Here is a 19,127-nt window from a genome sequence, read left to right on the forward strand (position 1 = left end):
CTAAAAATGGAAAAATATTCCTAAAGCTAAAACAAGTTCAGGTTCAAATGTCAGTAAACATGATGAAATATAATCAGGGAGATCACGCACAATTCCATGGTAACAAGTTTTTCAAATGACTTTCAAAGTTAGATTCTTGTTTAGTGTACGTGCTGCCGAAGCGAGCACCAAAGTTAGATTCTTGATAATACTATTTGCCTTCTAGCCTATGGCCTGATGATTGGCCCTAACTGATGTTTTTCTAGAGGGCTGACCACAGCACTTTCTTGGTAAACTATAGTTATTTAAAAACTAAATGGAATAAGACTGGTGTCCTTTTGAGGATACATATACATTATTTCTATTATCTTATTTCTCTTGTTTATCTTATTCTTTGATCTGGGGAAAGATCCCCTAGATACCCGTTAACATGAATATTATGCCATATGTAGATTATAAACCTAGTGTTATTAACAAATATTCACATTAAACTTCACATTTGTAAATACCTTTTTCTTCATAACAATTGTGTAAATGAAGATATAGCTGCATGATACTGGAAAGAACCAAGAACACTGGTATTTCTAGTTCACTAACTAGATTAGATTGGTTTCTCAGAAGCATAATCTAGATGAAAAGTCAATATATATATATACTAAATCAAATTTGGTGTATATTCTGGTGTCCTTAGCTGTCCTGCAAAATGTTAGGTCCTTGGAAACACGGAAATCCAAAATAGCCAAATCGATCTTGAAAAAAGACCCACAAAGTCGGAGAACTCAGACTTCCATATTTTAAAATTTAACTGTAATAATCAAGACAGTGTGGTACTGGCATAGAATAGACATATAGATGAACCAATGAGAGTTGAGAGTGCAGAAATAAGCCCTAACATTTATACTCCACTGGCTTTTGACAAAGGAGCCAAGCCAGTTTTACGAGGAAAGAATAATGTTTTCAACAAATGATTCTGGGACAACTGGATTTCCACATGTAAAAGAGTGAAATTGGACCCCTACCTCACATCACACATAAAAAGTAACTTACAGTGGATCATAGGCATAAGTATAAGAGCCAAAATGATAAAACTCTTAGAAGAAAACACCCGAGTATATCTTTATGATCTTAGCTTAGGTAATGACTTCTTAGCTACACTGTCAAAATTACAAGAGATAGAAGACTGATTAGGACATCATTAAAATTAAAAACATTTGTGGTTCAAAGGACACTATCAAGAAATGAAAAGACAATACACAGGATGGAAGAAAAATATTTGCAAATCATTTATCTGATAAGATTTATATCCAGAATATATAAAGAACTCTTAAAAATCAACAACAAAAAGACAAGCCAGTTTAAAAAAAAATGGGTAAAAAATCTGAATAGATATTTCTCCAAAGATACACAACTGGCCAATAAGCACAGGAAAAGATGCTCAACATCATTAGTCTTCATAGAAATGCAAATTAAAACCACAGTGAGCTAACACTTCACATCTACTAGGATGGCTATAACAAAAAGGACATACAATGACAAGTGTTACTGTTATATTGTTACTGTTTTTATGGTGTGGAGAAATTGGAACCTTGATTCATTGTTGGTGGGAATGTAAAACGGTGCAGTTGCTGTGGTGGAAAGCAGCATGGTAGTTTCTAAAAATGTTAAACATAAAGTTAGCATATGATCCAACAATTCCGCTCCTAGGTATGAAAACATATGTTCACACAAAAACTTGTACATGAACATTTACAGCAGCAGCATTATTTTGATAACCAAGAGACAGAAACAATCCAAATGCCTGTCAACTGACAAATTGATAAAATGTGGTATATCCATACAACATGATATCATTCAGCCATAAAAAGAAATGAAGTACAGATAGATGCTACAACATGGATAAATCTTGAAAACATGATGCAAAGTGAAAGAAGCCAGTCACAAAAGACCTATGGTATGATCCTATTCATATGAAGTGTCTAGAATAGGCAAATCTATAGAGACAGAAAGTAGATTAATGGTTGCATAAGGCTGGGAAGGTAGGAATGGGGGGTTGGTGAGGAATGACTGCTAATGGGTACAATGTGCTCTTTTGGGGGTGATAAAAATGTTCTAAAATTCGATTATGGTGACCGCATGACCCTGCAAATACAGTAAAAGCCATTGATTTACATACTTCAAATGGGCAAACTATGGTATGTAAATTATATCTTGATAAGGCTTTACATTTTTTTTAAATGTTATGTTCTGTTTAGTAATAAGGAATTTTATATCAGATATAAAACATCATAGTTACCTTAACTCTTCCCCAGGACTCTGGTGGTAAATTTTTATATACAGTAAATATCATCAAAGGCAATCCCAAAACAATGATCAGTGCCAAAAAGAGGCCCCTTGTGTGTTCATCTGTCATTGGTAGTGGAGTTAATTTTTAGTCTCTGGTTGGTCTCTTTGCATCCAGCATGCTTTAGTTTGCTGTTGGCTGCTTCCCAAAATGACCACCTTTTTACTGTCCTCCCCATTAAAAATAAAAGATCACATAATTATTTCTTCACTATGTTCATTTTATGCATTGGGATGAAAGTAAAGATGTATCTCATAGATTAGAGCTATTTATACATTACTTCATTACTTCTTTTTTTAAAAATTTTTATTGTTATGTTAATCACCATACATTACATTATTAGTTTTTGATGTAGTGTTCCATGATTCATTGTTTGTGTATAACACCCAGTGCTCCATGCAGAACGTGCCCTCTTTAATACCCATCACCAGGCTAACCCATCCTCCCACCCCCCTCCCTCTAGAACCCTCAGTTTGTTTTTCAGAGTCCTTCATTACTTCTTAGTGATGTAGGCAAGCCATTTCTGAGGACCCAAAAAGGGTCCCACGGGAAAAGCCAAGAGGGTCCTTGGCTTTGTGCAGGATAGAAATCAAACCCAAGCCAGGAAGACATGAAAACAGAGTTTAATGAATAGCCTAAGTGATAGCATATAGTAGATGGAGTGTCTGGGAGGCTCAGAAAAGGAGAAGTGAATTTCTCCATTGCCTGAGATTAGGGTTTTATACTGGAAAGGGGTCCAGGGTATGGTTCCTTCAGGAATTCAGGTTAGGCTCTCTTCCTCGGCGCTGCCTGAGGAGGTGGCAGCCATCTGTTACTGGGCATCATGGATGCCCTCAGACCTCTGGTGAAGCCCAAGAACATTAAAAAGAGGATCAAGAAGTTCATTTGGCACCAGTCAGACCGGTATGTCAAAATTAAGCACAACTGGCAGAAACCCAGAGGCAGTGATGATAGAGTGCGTAGAAGATTCAAGGGCCAGATCTTGATACTCAACATTGATTGTTGAGTTGCCCAGTGGCTTCTGGAAGTTTCTAGTCCACAATGTCAAGGAGCTTGAAGTGCTGCTGATGTGCAACAAATCTTAGTGTGCAGAGATTGCTCACAATGTCTCCTCCAAGAACTGCAAAGCCATTGTGGAAAGAGCAGCCCAGCCGGCCACCAGAGCCACCAATCCCAATGCCAGGCTGCACAGTGAAGAAAATGAATAGACAGCTTATGTGCACCTCATATTTGTGTTAATAAAGCCATAAAACTACCAAAAAAAAAAAAAGGAATCCAGGTTAGGGTCCCATCAAAGGTGAGTGTCCAGTGAACAACAGGTGTAACTCCATAAATCACTGAAGGAGCTACTGGCACCAGGGTCCACTGTGGTTTGTTCTTAAGATGTTATCAGGTGTATGGGGGCCCCGGACAAAACTCAGAAAATGATCAACTTTCTTGCTTCCCCGCCCTGGAGTGGGAACATAGCTTCTTTGGTTTACTCAGATGCAAGATGAAATATAGAACATGAGTAAATGGGGCCTAGCAGAGAAACAGCAGAGATAGAGCTTTTCTAAAATGGAGTCCCTTCAGTTCCCTATCTCATGAGAGTTACAAGTCTTAGCAGTAAGCTAGATGTGCAGATGGAAATGCAAACTTCTGGTAGTTTTGTACTTTTTATTATGGAACTCATCTAGACTTGTCCATAAGGGCTTTTTCTGTTTGTAGTATAGTGAGAAAGAGCTATGTAGGACTAAAAATGAAAGCTCTTTCATGGCAACTTAAAAAAACTTATTACCACCACTTACAGTACCTACAAGTTTTTGTCCAGAAAAGTATTTTGATTCACAATCAGTTTTTAATCTTGGGACAACTTGTTATCAATGTACTTCATGTGCCTGAAACATCGTCCTTTTAGCCAATATCGCCCACATCATTCTAGGAAATGCAAAGTAGTTCAAATTTAACCTGAACATAACATAATTTGGAATCAACCATTAAAATACATATTACTCATTTTGAAGAAAAATCATTTATATGCTTTTTAGGCTATGGGTACATACACTTACCAGTATAACATATTTTAAGAGGTTACATTTTTTGCTCTGCACATCCAAGTCTCTGTTCCTGTCATCTTCATTCAGTCCACATTTTTCCCCCTTCCAAGAATCCAGGAATCTTTACAGAAATACTTTTCTTCCCTTTAAATCAATATCCAGAGTAGGAGAAAGACAGTGAAGGTAAGAGACCCTAAATTCTATGCCACCAACAGGCATTAAACATGCACAAACTTTTTAAGAGGTACCAAAACTCAGCAGGAAGAAGAAAAATGTACAATGAAGGGTTTTGAGCAGTTTTTAAAAATTACTCTGTTTAAGAATACTACCTTGTGTGGCGCCTGGGTGGCTCAGTCGTTAAGCGTCTGCGTTCCGCTCCGGTCACGGTTCCAGGATCCTGGGATTGAGCCCCGCATGGGGCTCTCTGCTCGGCAGGAAGCCTGCTTCTCCCTCTCCCTCTCCCCCTGCTTGTGTTCCCTCTCTCGCTGTGTCTCTGTCACATAAAAAAAAAAAAATACTACCTTGTAAGCCAATTTTTTTTTTTTTTTAAGATTTTATTTATTTGACAGAGAGACACAGCGAGAGAGGGAACACAGGCAGGGGGAGTGGGAGAGAGAGAGGCAGGCTTCCCGCGGAGCAGGGAGCCCGATGTAGGGCTGGATCCCAGGACCCTGGGATCATGACCTGAGCTGAAGGCAGGCGCTTAACAACTGAGCCACCCATGAGCCCCCTTTGTAAACCAATTTTAATGTTATCCAGAACACAGCATTTACATACTTTGAGATATGTTCTTTATCACCGCTTCAGAAATAACTACTACAAGTAATTTCAATTTCGTATCTGAAGCCTTTTTGGCCTGGTATATCTCAGAATTCAGAACTTTTATTAGAAAGGTGTGCAGTCATATATTATGTAACACCTCCAGCAAGGGTTGGAGCTGCTCTGTAATTAAACACGTTAATAGTTCTGTAGAAAACTTGTGACTATTCACACCAAGTGAATTATCCGGTTATACACGGCTTCAATTGCGTTCAGGTCAGATTTAACTAGTAAGGGAGTTAGGAAAGACAGATAAAGGACTGGGACCTGTAATGACATGTTTATCTTAAATCCGGTTCTTTATCATTGATATCTGGTTCAGAGCCAGTGTAAACTATTGGTCTTTTCGTCCACAAAAAGGAAACAATGTATTTAAAATGAAAACTGAAACAGTATGTTTTGTTTCAAAAGGGAAATGTAAAATAGACTAGCCTGTGAAACTAAGTTAATCACATTCTGATCCTCTTGAACTTGTCTAGCTCCACTTTGGTTAAAAACTCCCATTTTTTGGCGCAATAGGAAAAGATTAACCCCAGGCTTGTAGCGTGAGCATCCCTCGGGGACTCAGGGACCTTGGGATCAGGAAGAAGTGTAGAAGGGTAAGGAAGCCAGGCATGCTGCAGAGTGCTCCAGCATTATCTACGCTGGGCCAACTTCAGTCTCAGTTGGATAAAGGGAAAGAGAGTAAGTAGGGATCTTTGCGGTCACTGCTCTCTTGCCAGCAGGACACAGGGTGAACAAGATTCCTTTCAGAGGCATTAGTATAAATTCTTGCTTGGGGGTTGCAAAAAGAGTCTCACTGGGAAGGGGGAGGAGCGTCTGGTAAGCCAGAGCTGGGGCTAGAAGAGGAAGGGAAACAGGGCGCCGAGTCTTGCACAAAGTGGGTGAAAACGATTCTAAGCCACCAGTTCCTGAATCGGTCCCAGACGGTTAAGTGTACCTGCGTGGGTGGAGCACTGCGGGACCCGAGCCTCCGAGGTATCCCCTGACCCGGCGGGGTGCTCCACCTGCAACAAGTAGTTAACTGCTACGCCGCAGGGCTTCGGCCGTTCCTCGGGCGTCCGGGAAGCCCTTCCCAGGCGCTCAGCCTGTACCCGACCTCCCTGCCAAGGACGCCCACGGGAAGAGGGGCTGGGTCCTCCCAGCCCGCAGGCCCCGCTCGTCCCCGGCTTCAAGTACGGGGCGGGACCCTCGCGGCTTTCCATCCAGTCCTCGTTCCCCGGTGGCCGCGGGGCGGGACCCTCGCGGCTTTCCGTCCAATCCTCGTTCCCCGGTGACCGCGGGGCGTGACCCTCGCGGCTTTCCGTCCAATTCCCGCTCCTCAGTTAGAGGCTGTGGCGGAGTAGATGGAGCGCAAGCGGTGAGGACCCGCAGGCCCAACGAGATAGCTCTCTCTTCCTCCCCCAAACCTTGGGCATCGTGGGGGAAAGTTAAGTTGCTTAGAATAGAGTTAAGTAGAGTAGAACGGCGGAAGTGCCAGGACTCGGCGGGAGCGTCGTGTTGTCAGGCATCTTGCCTGCGGGGTCGGAGACATACCCCCGAGGTTGGGCCGCTGGGCTGGTCCATAGTGCTGCTTATTTAGATTTCTCTCACTTGGGCTCTTGAGTGTGCAGAGCTGCTCTTGGTGTGGTGGGAGGAGGCTGAGCTCTCGTCGCACTCTGCGCCCCCGTTTTCTCCAGCCGAGCTTTGAACTTGTCGCCCTGAGACCAGGCACCGGGAGGCACTTTGTGTGACGAGAGTGTGGTTGTCCGAAGCCTGGTTAATCCTACAGTAATTGTTAGCCAGCTCTTTAGCAGATGAAGTTTGTACGTGTTTGCTGTGATTCCCAACAGTTTAAGTCTTGGGGCTTCCCAGTCTCTAGATTTTGTCTTCCACTTTCTTTCACCAGTTTTTGTTAAAATTCCCTGCCCTTCCCCGCAGTTGTCAAGCTTGTTTTTTCCTTTCCACGGTCACCAGCCTAGTTCAAACCCTTGTGTTTTCAAAACAGAATTGTTGCAGCAAACTCCTGGCAGTCCTAAGAAGTTCATTTTGGTGTACCGGTATGTGACAGTATGTTTTTTTTACTTACGTTCCTGTTTCTGTTTTCCATATTATTTTCATGGTTACATTTTATTGCCCCGAGGAAGCCTACTGTAATTAATTCCAGTGGCATCATTTTCTTACTGCATATGTAGGTTCTTTTGGAATTATTTAATCTTCATGGTAGAGAATTCAGAATAATCCTTCCTGAACGAATCAGGTAATTCATATTTTCAGTGTGTACCTTTGGGTGAGTTAAGACTAGTAAGCATGGGATTGGTAGTCTTGGTATCAGTTTTCTAGAGTCCATGGGAGGTATACAATGAATTAGGGTATCTTTTCTATATATGTGTATTAGATTCTTGTTGCTGACGACAATTTATCACAAACTTAACAGTTCAAAAAAAAAATCACAAATTGGTTATCTCACAGCTTCTATAGATCCGAGGTCCAGGTAGGTTTAGCTGTATACTCTGCTTAGCATCTCATAAAACTGAAATAAAGGTTTCTGTAGTTTCGGGCCCTTTTCTGGAGACTTTGGGAAAGAATCCACCTGTAGGCTAGTTGAGGTTGTTGGCAGAATTCATTTTCATGCAACTGTAGGACCGAGGTCCCCATTTCCTCACTGGGTTCCAGCTGGGGGCTTTCTCAGTTCCGTAAGACCGCTAGTATCTTCATATCCAGACAGTACCTTCAGTCCTTTTCATGCTTTTAATCTCCCTGGCTCATCTACAGCCCGCTGCTGGAGAAAGCATTCTCCTCCTGAGGGCTCCAGTGATTAGACCCACCTGGATAATCTATTTAAGGTTACCTGTGCTGTATAAGACAACATGGTCACAATCACGGAAGTGCTGATCTCCTTATACTCACAGGTTCTGGGGAGTATAAGGGTGGAATCATGGGAGCCATTCCTGGAAATTTTGCCTAGCATAATATGGTTGTCTCAACTAGATTATTTTTATAATGTGTTTTTGTAGGCATTTAAAAATAGTCCTAATAACACCTCTTTCTGATTATATAATTATCCTCTCTACAGGTAAGGAAATTCAGTTAAAGTTAGTTGCCCAGAAGCTCATGGCTAGAGAGTGGTGGAGCTGGTATTTACCTGTATTTCCATTGGGTCTAAAACTAATATTTATGGATGGTCAAAATAAAATACAGCCAAAGTCATTATATGGGAAGAAACTGAGGAATTAGGAGATCTTTGTTCTGTCTTATTTTTGGATTATATCTTTATTTTAGTGGTATAGGTTAAACTCTTTTACCCTGACAAAGAAAGCCCAAAATACAATGACATGAATAAAAATGTTTTTTCATACATCTAGTGGGAGAAGGCTAGGGCTAGTAGGAAGATTCTGATAACCTCTCAATACATGGCTTCCATAAACAGTTGCAAGGTGCTGCTTCAGTTGGTCCTACCTGTTAGGCAGTGAGGAGAGAAAACACAGGGAGAGTATGTGTAGTTAGTCCTTTATAGGGGCATGACCTGGAGGAGACATATTACAAAGTCCTACTGAGCTCCAGAGCAGGGTAGGAAAGATAAAGCTGTGTGGCTTTATACCCAGTTGGAACTCAGGATTCTGTTAAGAAAAAAAGGAGAAAATTTATATTGCCCGATAACAACCTCTGCCACACCCTAGCTTTTGATAATGTTTTATTCCATAACCTTCTGTGAGTGGAATATTTTGTTTGGCTTTGCTATTAGTTTTAATTTAAAAAGTGGTATTTGAAATCGGAGGGGTAGACGAACCACGAGAGAGGATGGACTCTGAAAAACAAACTGAGGGTTCTAGAGGGGAGGGGGGTGGGAGGATGGGTTAGCCTGGTGGTGGGTGTTGAGGAGGGCGCGTTCTGCATGGAGCACTGGGTGTTATGCACAAACAATGAATCATGGAACCCTACATCTAAAACTAATGATGTAATGTATGGGGATTAACATAAGAATATAAAAAAAAGAAAAAAAGTGGTATTTGAAAGGAAGGTAATTCTTACTAATGTTCCTTGATTTCTCAATTGCTATTATACTATATAACTTAATTTTTAAAGGCTTCTTTGAGAAATCTCATTTTCCATTTAACATTTGTATACCTCATTCACATTTTGGGTTAGTTTGATTTCTCTGAGGAAAATTAATAAATTTGTGGTAAATGTTTAAGATTGCTTTGGGATACTTGAAACTGTTCTGTGTAGGCCTCAAACCATCTGCATAAGTAGGCTACAGCAGCTTGTCATGATTTAGGTATTCTGTGATATTCTACAGCTGGATGAGTCTTAAACTGCTCTTATTCTAGAGAGTTCTCTCTTTCCACCCATCATACTTTTCTTCACAACTGAATTCTGCCTACCCATTTAGACCTACCGGGGGATTCCTCACCCATTCTCACTTAGCTTTAATGTAGGGCGAAGATTCTGATGAAAGAGATGTGGGTTGGACCTTAGGAAAGTTGCTGAACTCTTGAGTTTTGATTTCTTCATATGCAAAATGGAGGTGACTGTCAAAAGGCAGGGATAATATGAAGGTTAGATACATATCTTCTATCACACCTGTTATACTACTTGGCAAATAGTGGGTGCTCAGTAAATCAAAATTACACTAGTTCCACTGATAACTCCTTGAATTCCAGCACTTGGAGTCAATGCTTTTTTTTTTTTTAATTGATTTTCTTCAACAAGTTTATGAATTCCTCAAGGGCTAGGACCACATTCTGGATATACTGTACTGTGGTCCCTAAATAATGATTTAGTGAATTAGAACTAGCATATATAAGAATATTTATGAGATTAAAACTGTCAGGGCTTTTTTCTTTAGTTTTCCTGCTGTGCTTGCATCATGGAAAATCAGTTGGCTAAATCAACTGAAGAACGAACATTTCAGTACCAGGATTCTCTTCCATCTCTGCCTGTTCCTTCACTTGAAGAATCATTAAAAAAATACCTTGAATCAGGTATGTTTGTAATCTTCTAGTATATAATAATATTATTAGCAACTTAGAAAACTGAAAGTATTAGAAGTAGATGAAGGTCTAATTGCTTTTTCCTTTAGGCTCATGATAATTAAAGTATCCTTAAAATGTCCAGAATTTGGAGTGCCTGGGTGGCTCCATCGGTTGTGTCCAACTCTTGATTTTGGCTCAGGTCAGGATCTCAGGGTCCTGAGATCGAGCCCTGTGTTGGGCTCTGAGCTGGGCATGGAGCCTGCTTAAGATTCTCTGTCCCTCTCCCCCTCCCTTTGCCCTCCATCCCCACCCGCTCATGTTCTCTCTCTCAAAAAAACACCGAAAAAACAAAGGCATTTAAAAATGTCCAGAACTTTTCTGTCTTTATCTCTCAAGTTAATTTTTCCATAGTTTAAAAAGCCTATAAACCTACTATTAGGTTTATAATAAAAAGTAGTAGGCCTCTGCCTTATTCTCCACTCCCCACCCCAATCCTACTCCCTCAGACAAATATTTTATCTTTTTTTTTTTGTATTGTTTATCTCCGAATTTAAAGTAAACTTTTATACTAGTATTTCTTAGGTTTTTTTAGTTGTGGGTATTATAAATTTGTTCCTAAGAAGATGTGGATTTAGCTCTTTCACACCTTTAACCTTCCCCCTCTTCACACCCAACGTATAGGCAATCCAACATACCCACATTTTCCTTTTCATTCTTTCAATATAGTTGTACAAAATCACCCTTTGGGTTAAATTAGTACTCACCTGATTTAATTCCAGGTCTCACCTGATTTAAATTAGTATGTACGTGAGTTAATTTACCTGACCATCTAGGGTTTATCATTATGCAGTTATTCACAAGAGAACCATTCAGTGTACTTTGAATGCCTTTTTATGGCATTGTTTTGTTTTGCTCATTTTTCATTTGCTTACTTTGCTTTGTATCCTTAAGTAATTCACTCCCAAATACTTCAATACACTGAAAATTCCTGACTACATTATATACATGAGATATGATACGTATATAGGTATGTACCTATACATTATATACATAAGCTATTCTCTGAGTTTCATTTCTTGGAGACATCCCTCCTGGGGCCCTCTGCCCTCTTGCTCCCATTAGTGTTTACTTTTCTTGAGTTGGCTGGACAGCTGTTACCTTGGAGCTTTCCTTCCCCCATCTCTGGCAATTCTTTTTACCTCTCTCTCCTGTTTTGGATTCCCTGGTTCCTGTCTTTTTTTTTCTTCCTCTTTTCACTTATTTTTGTGAAGTACATCTTCAGTAGCTACTTGGGAAAAAGTGTTTCTGGAAAGGAAAGAATGTAAGACTTAAAATTTTATTCTACCCTCGTACTTGATTTTTTGGCTGAGTATAAAATATTCTGGGTTGGAAATGATTTTTCTTAAGAGTTTTGAAGGTACTGGTTGTTCCTCCTGAGAAGTTCCTCCTGAGATGCCATTCTGTTTGATCCTTTATGTGTGACTTGTTTTTTACACTCTGGATGTATTTGGAAACCTTTTTCTTTATCCCTACCATTCTGAACTTCTTGATGTCCCTTAGTGTATAAATTTTTTCATTTATTTCTCTGAATATACAGTAGATTCTTTGAAGCTTAAAAAAATTCATGTAATTCAATTCTAGGAAATTTTCAAAATACTTTTTCTTGGATAATTTTCTCCTCCTTTCTTTGCCCTCTCTTTCTGGAACTCCTGTTAATTGGATCTGGGGTGTTCTGGACTAAGCTTTTGATTAAAAAATTATTTCCCTCATTATTAGTGCCTTTCCCTTTCTGGTCTATTTACTGTTGGGTGTCACCAATCCCGTTTTTGCTTATTCTGCTCTTTGATTCTCATGTGAGAGGCTTTCCTCAAATATCTGACAATCATTAGTCATTCATTTTTAAGAGTTAGGCCCTAAAAAGCTGATTGAGAGTTCTGTGTGCATGGGTAGGGGCTTGGTGACTGGTGGGCCTTCTAGTGAGCCTTGTTGCAGAGATCTGGCCGTTCCACCAGGGCATGCCCAGATATCAGTCATACTTCTCTTGGACTGATCCGTTTCCCCAGAGAAGAGTCCTCTTTTGTTTAGAAGGCGTGAACCTGATACCTAGTGTTTTGGGAGCTAACTAGGGGAAGGAGGCTGGAGGGCTTATTGTTCTGGGTGTACACTTTGATTATAATCTCTCTTTTTTTCTGTATGGGTTAGGATCTATTTATACTGCTTCTCTGGTTCAATTTGTCCTAAGAGTAGAACTCTAGATTTCTACTGGTGTTGGTAGGAAGTTGCCTGGCTTCCCAGAGTGGAGAAAGATCTACAGGTGTGGGTGTGGATGGGACTGTTTGCTGCTTCTGAACACTTTTAAGCAACCCGTTTTCAGTCTTTCTTTGCCCCCTTTGGAAGTCCATTTGCCTTGAATTTTTTAACCTTTCTGGGATTCTACTGCAGGCATTGGCTTGCTTCTTGGTTTGCACTTAACCCTACCTTGTCTCTTCTTACCTTCTACTCTCCAGGCTTTAGATATTAACTTTCTCCATTCTACAAATTCAGTTACCATTTTCTCATCTGTTTTCTAATGTGTGAAATGTTAGCTTAACTGGTCTGCTGCACTCTCCTTTCACATTCTTTGTCCTTATAGATTTATGCCTTTTTAATTACTGTCATTTTAGTGAGCTGCTAGAAGGATTAGAGATAAATGTATGCATTTAGTTCACTTTGTTTAAATGAAAGTCCTCTGATATTTTTTAAATTTCTTCCTTTTTTTCCTCATTTACTTTTATCTGGGAATTCTAGTTTCTTTTTTAAAAACTTTACTGATTATTTGCTATATTTTTATTATTCATTTCATTTGTCCTTTTTCTAAATACAGCTATTTAAGTTGACTTTAAGATAGTACTTTGAAGAGACAAAATAAAGCAGAAGGAAGATATTAATGTCCTTTGATTACTAATTGACTTTTGTTTGTAGCTTAATTTTCAGAACAGTTGGTGTTCATTTTCATGGACTAGAAACCCCTGTCCCCTCCCCTGTTTTTGGGGAAGGAAACCATTACTGGTTCTGGCAGGCTTTATACTTAAATTTACATACGTATTGCGTTTACATACATGATGTTCAAGGCTCTGCTTGAACATTAGTTGGAAACAAGCTTTAATTTCTCTTATTCATTGCTAAACAGGATTTACTTCTCTGTTGGACCAATAGCTAGAGGATAGTCCTGTCTTTATCATTTTAACTGTCATCATCCAGAATGATTTTAAGAGTTATCAGATTACATAGTATCCACTGTTTAATTTTTTTTACAGCATTTTACTATGTTGCTTTTCAGTCATTTTCATGTTGTAAACTCTGATTTATTGAACTGCTATGATAATTAATGCATACATAATTGTTTTACATAATTGAGTCTCATTATTTGTGTAATAGTGGAGTAACACAAACATTATTTGTGTTACTTGATGTCGAAATATTTTAACGCATATTTTTTCCTTATAGTAAAGCCGTTTGCAAATAAAGAAGAATACAAAAGAACTAAAGAAATTGTCCAAAAATTTCAAGATGGTATTGGAAGAAAACTGCACCAGAAATTACTTGAAAGGGCAAAAGGAAAAAGAAATTGGGTATTTATGTTATTGTACTTAGGATTAGAAAATTGATGATGCCTAAAGAATGAAAAATAAAAACGTAAATAGCTTTTATTTTAAAATTATTAGTGTAAATGTCCTTTCAGTCATTGTTATAGTCATCTAAAAGACTTAATGAATTGTGTAACTCTAGGGAGTTTTGAGTGTTGTGTGTGAGCTCCTTTCTTATATGGGGAACTTGTCAAAATACAGATTTCCTGGGACCAGTGATTCTGAATGGGGGCCCAGAAACCCTTATTTTAACAGCTGTCCCATGTGGTTCTGATGGAGGTGATCTGTAGACCTTGCTTGTGAGAAACATTTTGTTCAGGTAATCCCAGCCTGAAAAAACTCCAGACACTAAAAATAGACCTACCACGTAGGTGGCATACAAATATTTAAACATCATATGAGAGAGAAAGGGCCATTACAAAATTGGAGTGGAGAATGGTTATGAGTATTATGTGTTTCAGTTAGACAGATTGAAGGGGAGATGTTGGTATAATAATTACTGAGGCACTCAATAATTTCCTGCAGAATTTTTGACTTCTTCATCTTAATTACTTCTGTAGTATGAACCAGAGGATAAGTTTTTGTAATTAAAAAACATTGCCTTAATCTACAAATCAGGAGTAGCTATCTTTAAGTTTTAGAAATAAAAAGGAAACTGATCTTTCCATTAGTTATTGATACCTATGATGGAATAATAAAATTTTATACTTCCAGATTCCCTTTTTCTCAATCTTGAGACTTGAGCGATTTTAATTAAATCAGGGTAAAGGTAAAGAAGTCTGTATCCTTTTGCTTATTTCTTTTTCTGAACAATTGATTATAGTTTATAACATCAGTTTCTTAAAAATAACTCCAGATAGTCTGATGAGATCTGCTTACTTATGCATGAAATTCAATTGCATGTTGTAAAAGAGGGACACGTAAAGCTCTGGCTTTGAAAAATCTAAATTAGTTTTAAGTGTACTGAAAAGGTTTTATATTTTTGATTTAGTATTTCAGTTTTTGCTTGGAAAAGGATAATTGCAAATGCCTTAATAGTTGATAAAATTAAGTGAGGATTTGTTTTGTATTTATTTACCCAAGGTGCTCTGAGAAAACACACCTAAGTACTTAGTTTGGTATTCGTGACTCCAATATGATCCGTCTGAAAAGGTGCCTTTTCAGTGCTTTCTTGTTGCCTGTTTTTGATAGTGTAGTTAAGCTGAATAGTATTTAAGATCCCGTAGTTCCAAAAAAAAAGAAATGATCATAATAGCATTTTTCAATATCTATGATGATTTAAAGCAAGAAAACATGTTTTTATTTCTTAATTTTTTTTTGCTTTCAGAACAAAGTTACTAAGGTAAAATTTATGTATAATAAAATCCGTTGTTAGTATACGATGGATGTGGGTAAGAAAACATGTTTTTAAGTGTTAAAGAGTAAAGAGAAAAGAACAAATACAGCTTTTTTTTTTTCTTGCTGTTACACATTCAAGTATTCTCAATAGCATTAGGTTGATGTTCTTAATTTCTTTTAGCTGGAAGAATGGTGGCTGAATTTTGCCTATCTGGATGTTCGTTTACCATCGCAACTGAATGTCAATTTTGCTGGTCCTGCACCTTATATTGAACACTACTGGCCTCCAAAGGAAGGCACTCAGTTGGAAAGAGGAAGTATAAGTCTTTGGCATAACTTGAACTACTGGCAGCTATTAAGAAAGTAAGGACAGTTATGTGAATTTAGTAGTAGATTTACCCAAAGTTTGAAGTGGCAAAATGTTGAGAAGCTTAATTTACTTAGTTGAGGATACTACAGTTGTGACTACTTGGTTTATAAGTTTTATAATGACTTGTTGATCAAAATACTTTTTTTTCATTTGTTTTAATAGAGAAAAAGTACCTGTTGATAAATCTGGAAATAGTCCTCTAGATATGAATCAATGCCGAATGCTGTTTTCCACCTGCAGGATTCCAGGAATTACTAGAGATTCAATTACGAGTTATTTTAGGACTGGTAAGTAGAAAACATGGGTGTGGTATTTTTTGTTTGTTTGTTTGTTTGTTTTGGTAAAGGCATTGGGATTTGGGTAGTTTTGCTACGGTTTTTATGACACTATGGAACATACTATTTTGAATATTTCTTTACTGGATTTTGACTAATCAGAGGCTTTCTGTGAACCTTTTAGTCATTGTGATTAGTCAGAAATAATATATGGGAATGGATTTTATAAACTGGTCTTAAATCGTTCTGTACAAAACCTGATGCTTACGTTGTGTGATTTGAGAGTTTAAGTTCTAAAGAGCGTTATTAATCAGTATTAGGTAATCTGGAGCATAGGATCTGGATTTGTCTGTCTTTGCCCTGTTCTTCTTTGAATTCTCTTTTTGAGTGTGCTTGTCTGTGCTTATCATGACCCATTTCTCTTTGTGAGTATGCCCTCCCTTTCACGCCCAGCCATATGAGGTGAGAGTCTGCTGTCAGTCTTCTTGAAGGCATATGAGTTGAGAATGACTCATCAAAGTTCCTGTTTTTACTGTCAGCTTAATGGCAAATTCTGCTTGGTGTACTAGCATATCTTAAAATGGAAAATTCTTTTGTAAGTGCTGGTTTTCAGTTATTTCAGGATCTTTTTCTTTTTTATAAATTTAATAATGTAGTTTATAGTTACTGTGGAATGTAATTAGGGAAAGATATTTTTCTTCATTTAAAAGTAAAATTTCTGGGGGCGCCTGGGTGGCTCAGTCGGTTAAGCGACTGCCTTCGGCTCAGGTCATGATCCTGGAGTCCCGGGATCGAGTCCCGCATCGGGCTCCCTGCTCGGCGGGGAACCTGCTTCTCCCTCTGACCCTCCCCCCTCTCATGAGCTCTCTCTCTCTCTCATTCTGTCTCAAATAAATAAATAAAATCTTTAAAAAAAAAAAAAAGTAAAATTTCTGTAGCCAGTTTTGCTTGTAGTGTGGGGAGTTTGAGTTTACTTTCATGTAGAACTCATCTTTGTAAACCTCATTAGATGCTTGAAATATTTAATGTCCTCAAGCCCACTCACATTTATATTGATGTTGCAAGTGAAAGACCTGATTATTTATGGCATAAAGTTTAATGCCCAAATATGAATGCAAAAGATGAACAGGAGAAAATGGAGAATAGCAGTAGCAAAGAGAGAAATATGCCTATCATTTAGGATATAATATCAATAGACCTGGTTTTCAGTTTAATCTTTATCACTTCATAGGTCCTTAGATAAGGTAATCCTTTGGTACAGCATGTAAAATGCAGATTCATTAATTTAATAATGTGTCTCTTAATGCAGTCTTTTAAGCTGTCATGGTTAGTATATTCTTGTACTTAAGACCAGGTGAAGAGGTGTAGATAGGGACAAAGCTGAGGGAATAAGTAAACAAAAAAATAACAGAGTTACTGATAAATACTGTATAGAGAATTCAAATAACATGAGTAACTGGATGGCTATTTTAGATTAGGTATTCAGGGAAAACCTCTCTGAGGATCTGAATGATACGATGATCCAGCAGTTTTTTGGCTTTTTATTTTTGTTTTCGTTTAGTTCAGTTTGTTGTTTTGTGTGTTGAGGGAATCCCCTAGGCATGAATAAACTTGGCATGTTTGAAGGGGAATATGGATGGAGCAGAGCAGGCAGGAGGCAGAGGGGACTCTTGGAGTGTTGACTAGAGGCTAGATCATATAGTACTTTGTAAGCCAACTAAGGTTTTTGGCTTTTATTTAAAATGTGAATAGATAATGAGTTTTGAGAAAGAAAGTGGTATGATCAGATTTATGTTTTAAAAAGATGATTCAACCTGCCATTTGAGGAATAAGATTTTTAGGAACATACCAGGGTAGAAGCAGGGATATCAGTTAGAAAATTGTTTCAGTAGTCCAAGAGAGCCATAATAATGACTTGTAACTAGGGTGATATCATGAAGCTGGTAAAAAGTTGTTAGATTCTGGATATATTTTGGATTTGGATTTAGTAGAATTATTCATAGATTGGTTGTGAGATGAGAGAGAAAAAGGAGAATCAGATGATTTCAAGATATTTGGCTTGAGTAATGGGATAGATAGCTGTGTTGGTTCATGAGGTGGGAAACTTTGGGAGGAAATATTTAGGGAGGAAATTAAGAGGTCCCTTGGGCTGTGTTGAATTTAAGATGCCTTTTAGACATCTGAAGTGGAAATGCAGGTAGGCAGTTGGGTACAAAGTTGGGAGTTCAGGAGAGATTTCAGTACTGCATATAGAGATTTAAGAATCACCATTAGGAGGCATAGAAAACATTTTTAAAGGCATAAGAGTAGCTAAAGTTACTTTTGTAACACATACAGATGAAGATTACCAGGGGAACCAGTACCGAATCTCACCACAATTAAATAGGGTATTTGGTGAATACCTCCTGAAGAGGAGAACACAGCAAAAGAGACCAAGGTGGGAAGAAAGGAAGGGCAGTGGTCTCCCATAAGCCAAGAGAAGGAAGTGTTGTGTCACATGTTCCAGAAGCCAAATGAGATAAAAATTAAAAGTGACCATTGTATTTATCGGCATGATGTGGACAGAGCCTGCCCTGACAAGAGCAGTCTCAGTGGAAGTTGGGGAAGGGAGCTCAACTGGAGGAGGTGAAAGCAAATCAAATAATTAGTGACAACATTTGAAAATAATGCTTACGGAAAAAGTTTTGATGTGCAGTGGGAGGGACTTCATTTAATTTTAGAAAAAGGGTGATATTATAACATAGGAGTGACATAGGAGAGAAAGAAAAATAATCTTTCAGGGAAAAGAATAAACAGCCAAAGTCATTGAAAAGATAAGAGCTGAGAGGGTCAGGAGTAGAAATGGTGGAGGGCTGGTCTTTGACAGGAGCAAGGATGAGAAGGAATGCAGAAAGTACATCTAGATGCAAATCGATGGGCCAATTTTGTTGTGGGAAGATGAGGAGGTCCGTGTATTCTTTGTGTTTTCCTTGGTGAAATGAGAACTGAGGTCATTAGCTGGGGTAGAAGATTAGAGGAGAAAGAAGGTTTAAAATACTAGTCATTTTGGGAGGGTGCCTGGGTGGCTCCGTTGATTAAGCATCTGACTCTTGATTTCGGAATCAGGTCATGATCAGGGTTGTGGGATGGAGCCCCACGTTGGGCTCCGCGCTCAGCATGGAGTCTGCTTGAGATTTTCTCTCTCGCCCTCCACCCTTCCCCCAGCTTGCTTTCTCTTTTTCTCTTTCAAAATAAATAAATAAATAAGTAAAATCTTAAAAAAAAAATAAATACTAGTCATTTTGGAAAGTGGGAGAAGCAGATGTGCTAGCGGAATGCAGGGTAGCTGATGAGTGTTGAGTGCCCATTTGAAATGGTGTGTTTATGAATTTAAAGTTAGATTAGACAA

The 19,127-nt window shown here is 38.5% G+C and overlaps 1 protein-coding gene and 1 pseudogene across 1 annotated transcript in view; both read left to right on the top strand.

Annotated features, from left to right (window-relative positions):
• The first annotated feature begins 3,143 nt into the window (after positions 1 to 3,143).
• Positions 3,144 to 3,528, top strand: LOC110580126 (annotated as a pseudogene).
• Positions 3,529 to 6,487: 2,959 nt separating this feature from the next.
• CROT (carnitine O-octanoyltransferase) overlaps positions 6,488 to 19,127 on the top strand; it is a 53,213-nt gene continuing 40,573 nt past the window's right edge. Inside the window, 6 exon segments of the mRNA XM_044920268.1 lie at positions 6,488 to 6,535; positions 7,163 to 7,214; positions 10,004 to 10,139; positions 13,617 to 13,741; positions 15,276 to 15,457; positions 15,627 to 15,751. Coding sequence (XP_044776203.1) covers positions 10,025 to 10,139; positions 13,617 to 13,741; positions 15,276 to 15,457; positions 15,627 to 15,751 — 547 coding nt within the window. The 5' untranslated portion in view covers positions 6,488 to 6,535; positions 7,163 to 7,214; positions 10,004 to 10,024.

Source organism: Neomonachus schauinslandi, chromosome 12 (assembly GCF_002201575.2).
Source record: "Neomonachus schauinslandi chromosome 12, ASM220157v2, whole genome shotgun sequence".
NCBI lineage: Eukaryota > Metazoa > Chordata > Mammalia > Carnivora > Phocidae > Neomonachus > Neomonachus schauinslandi.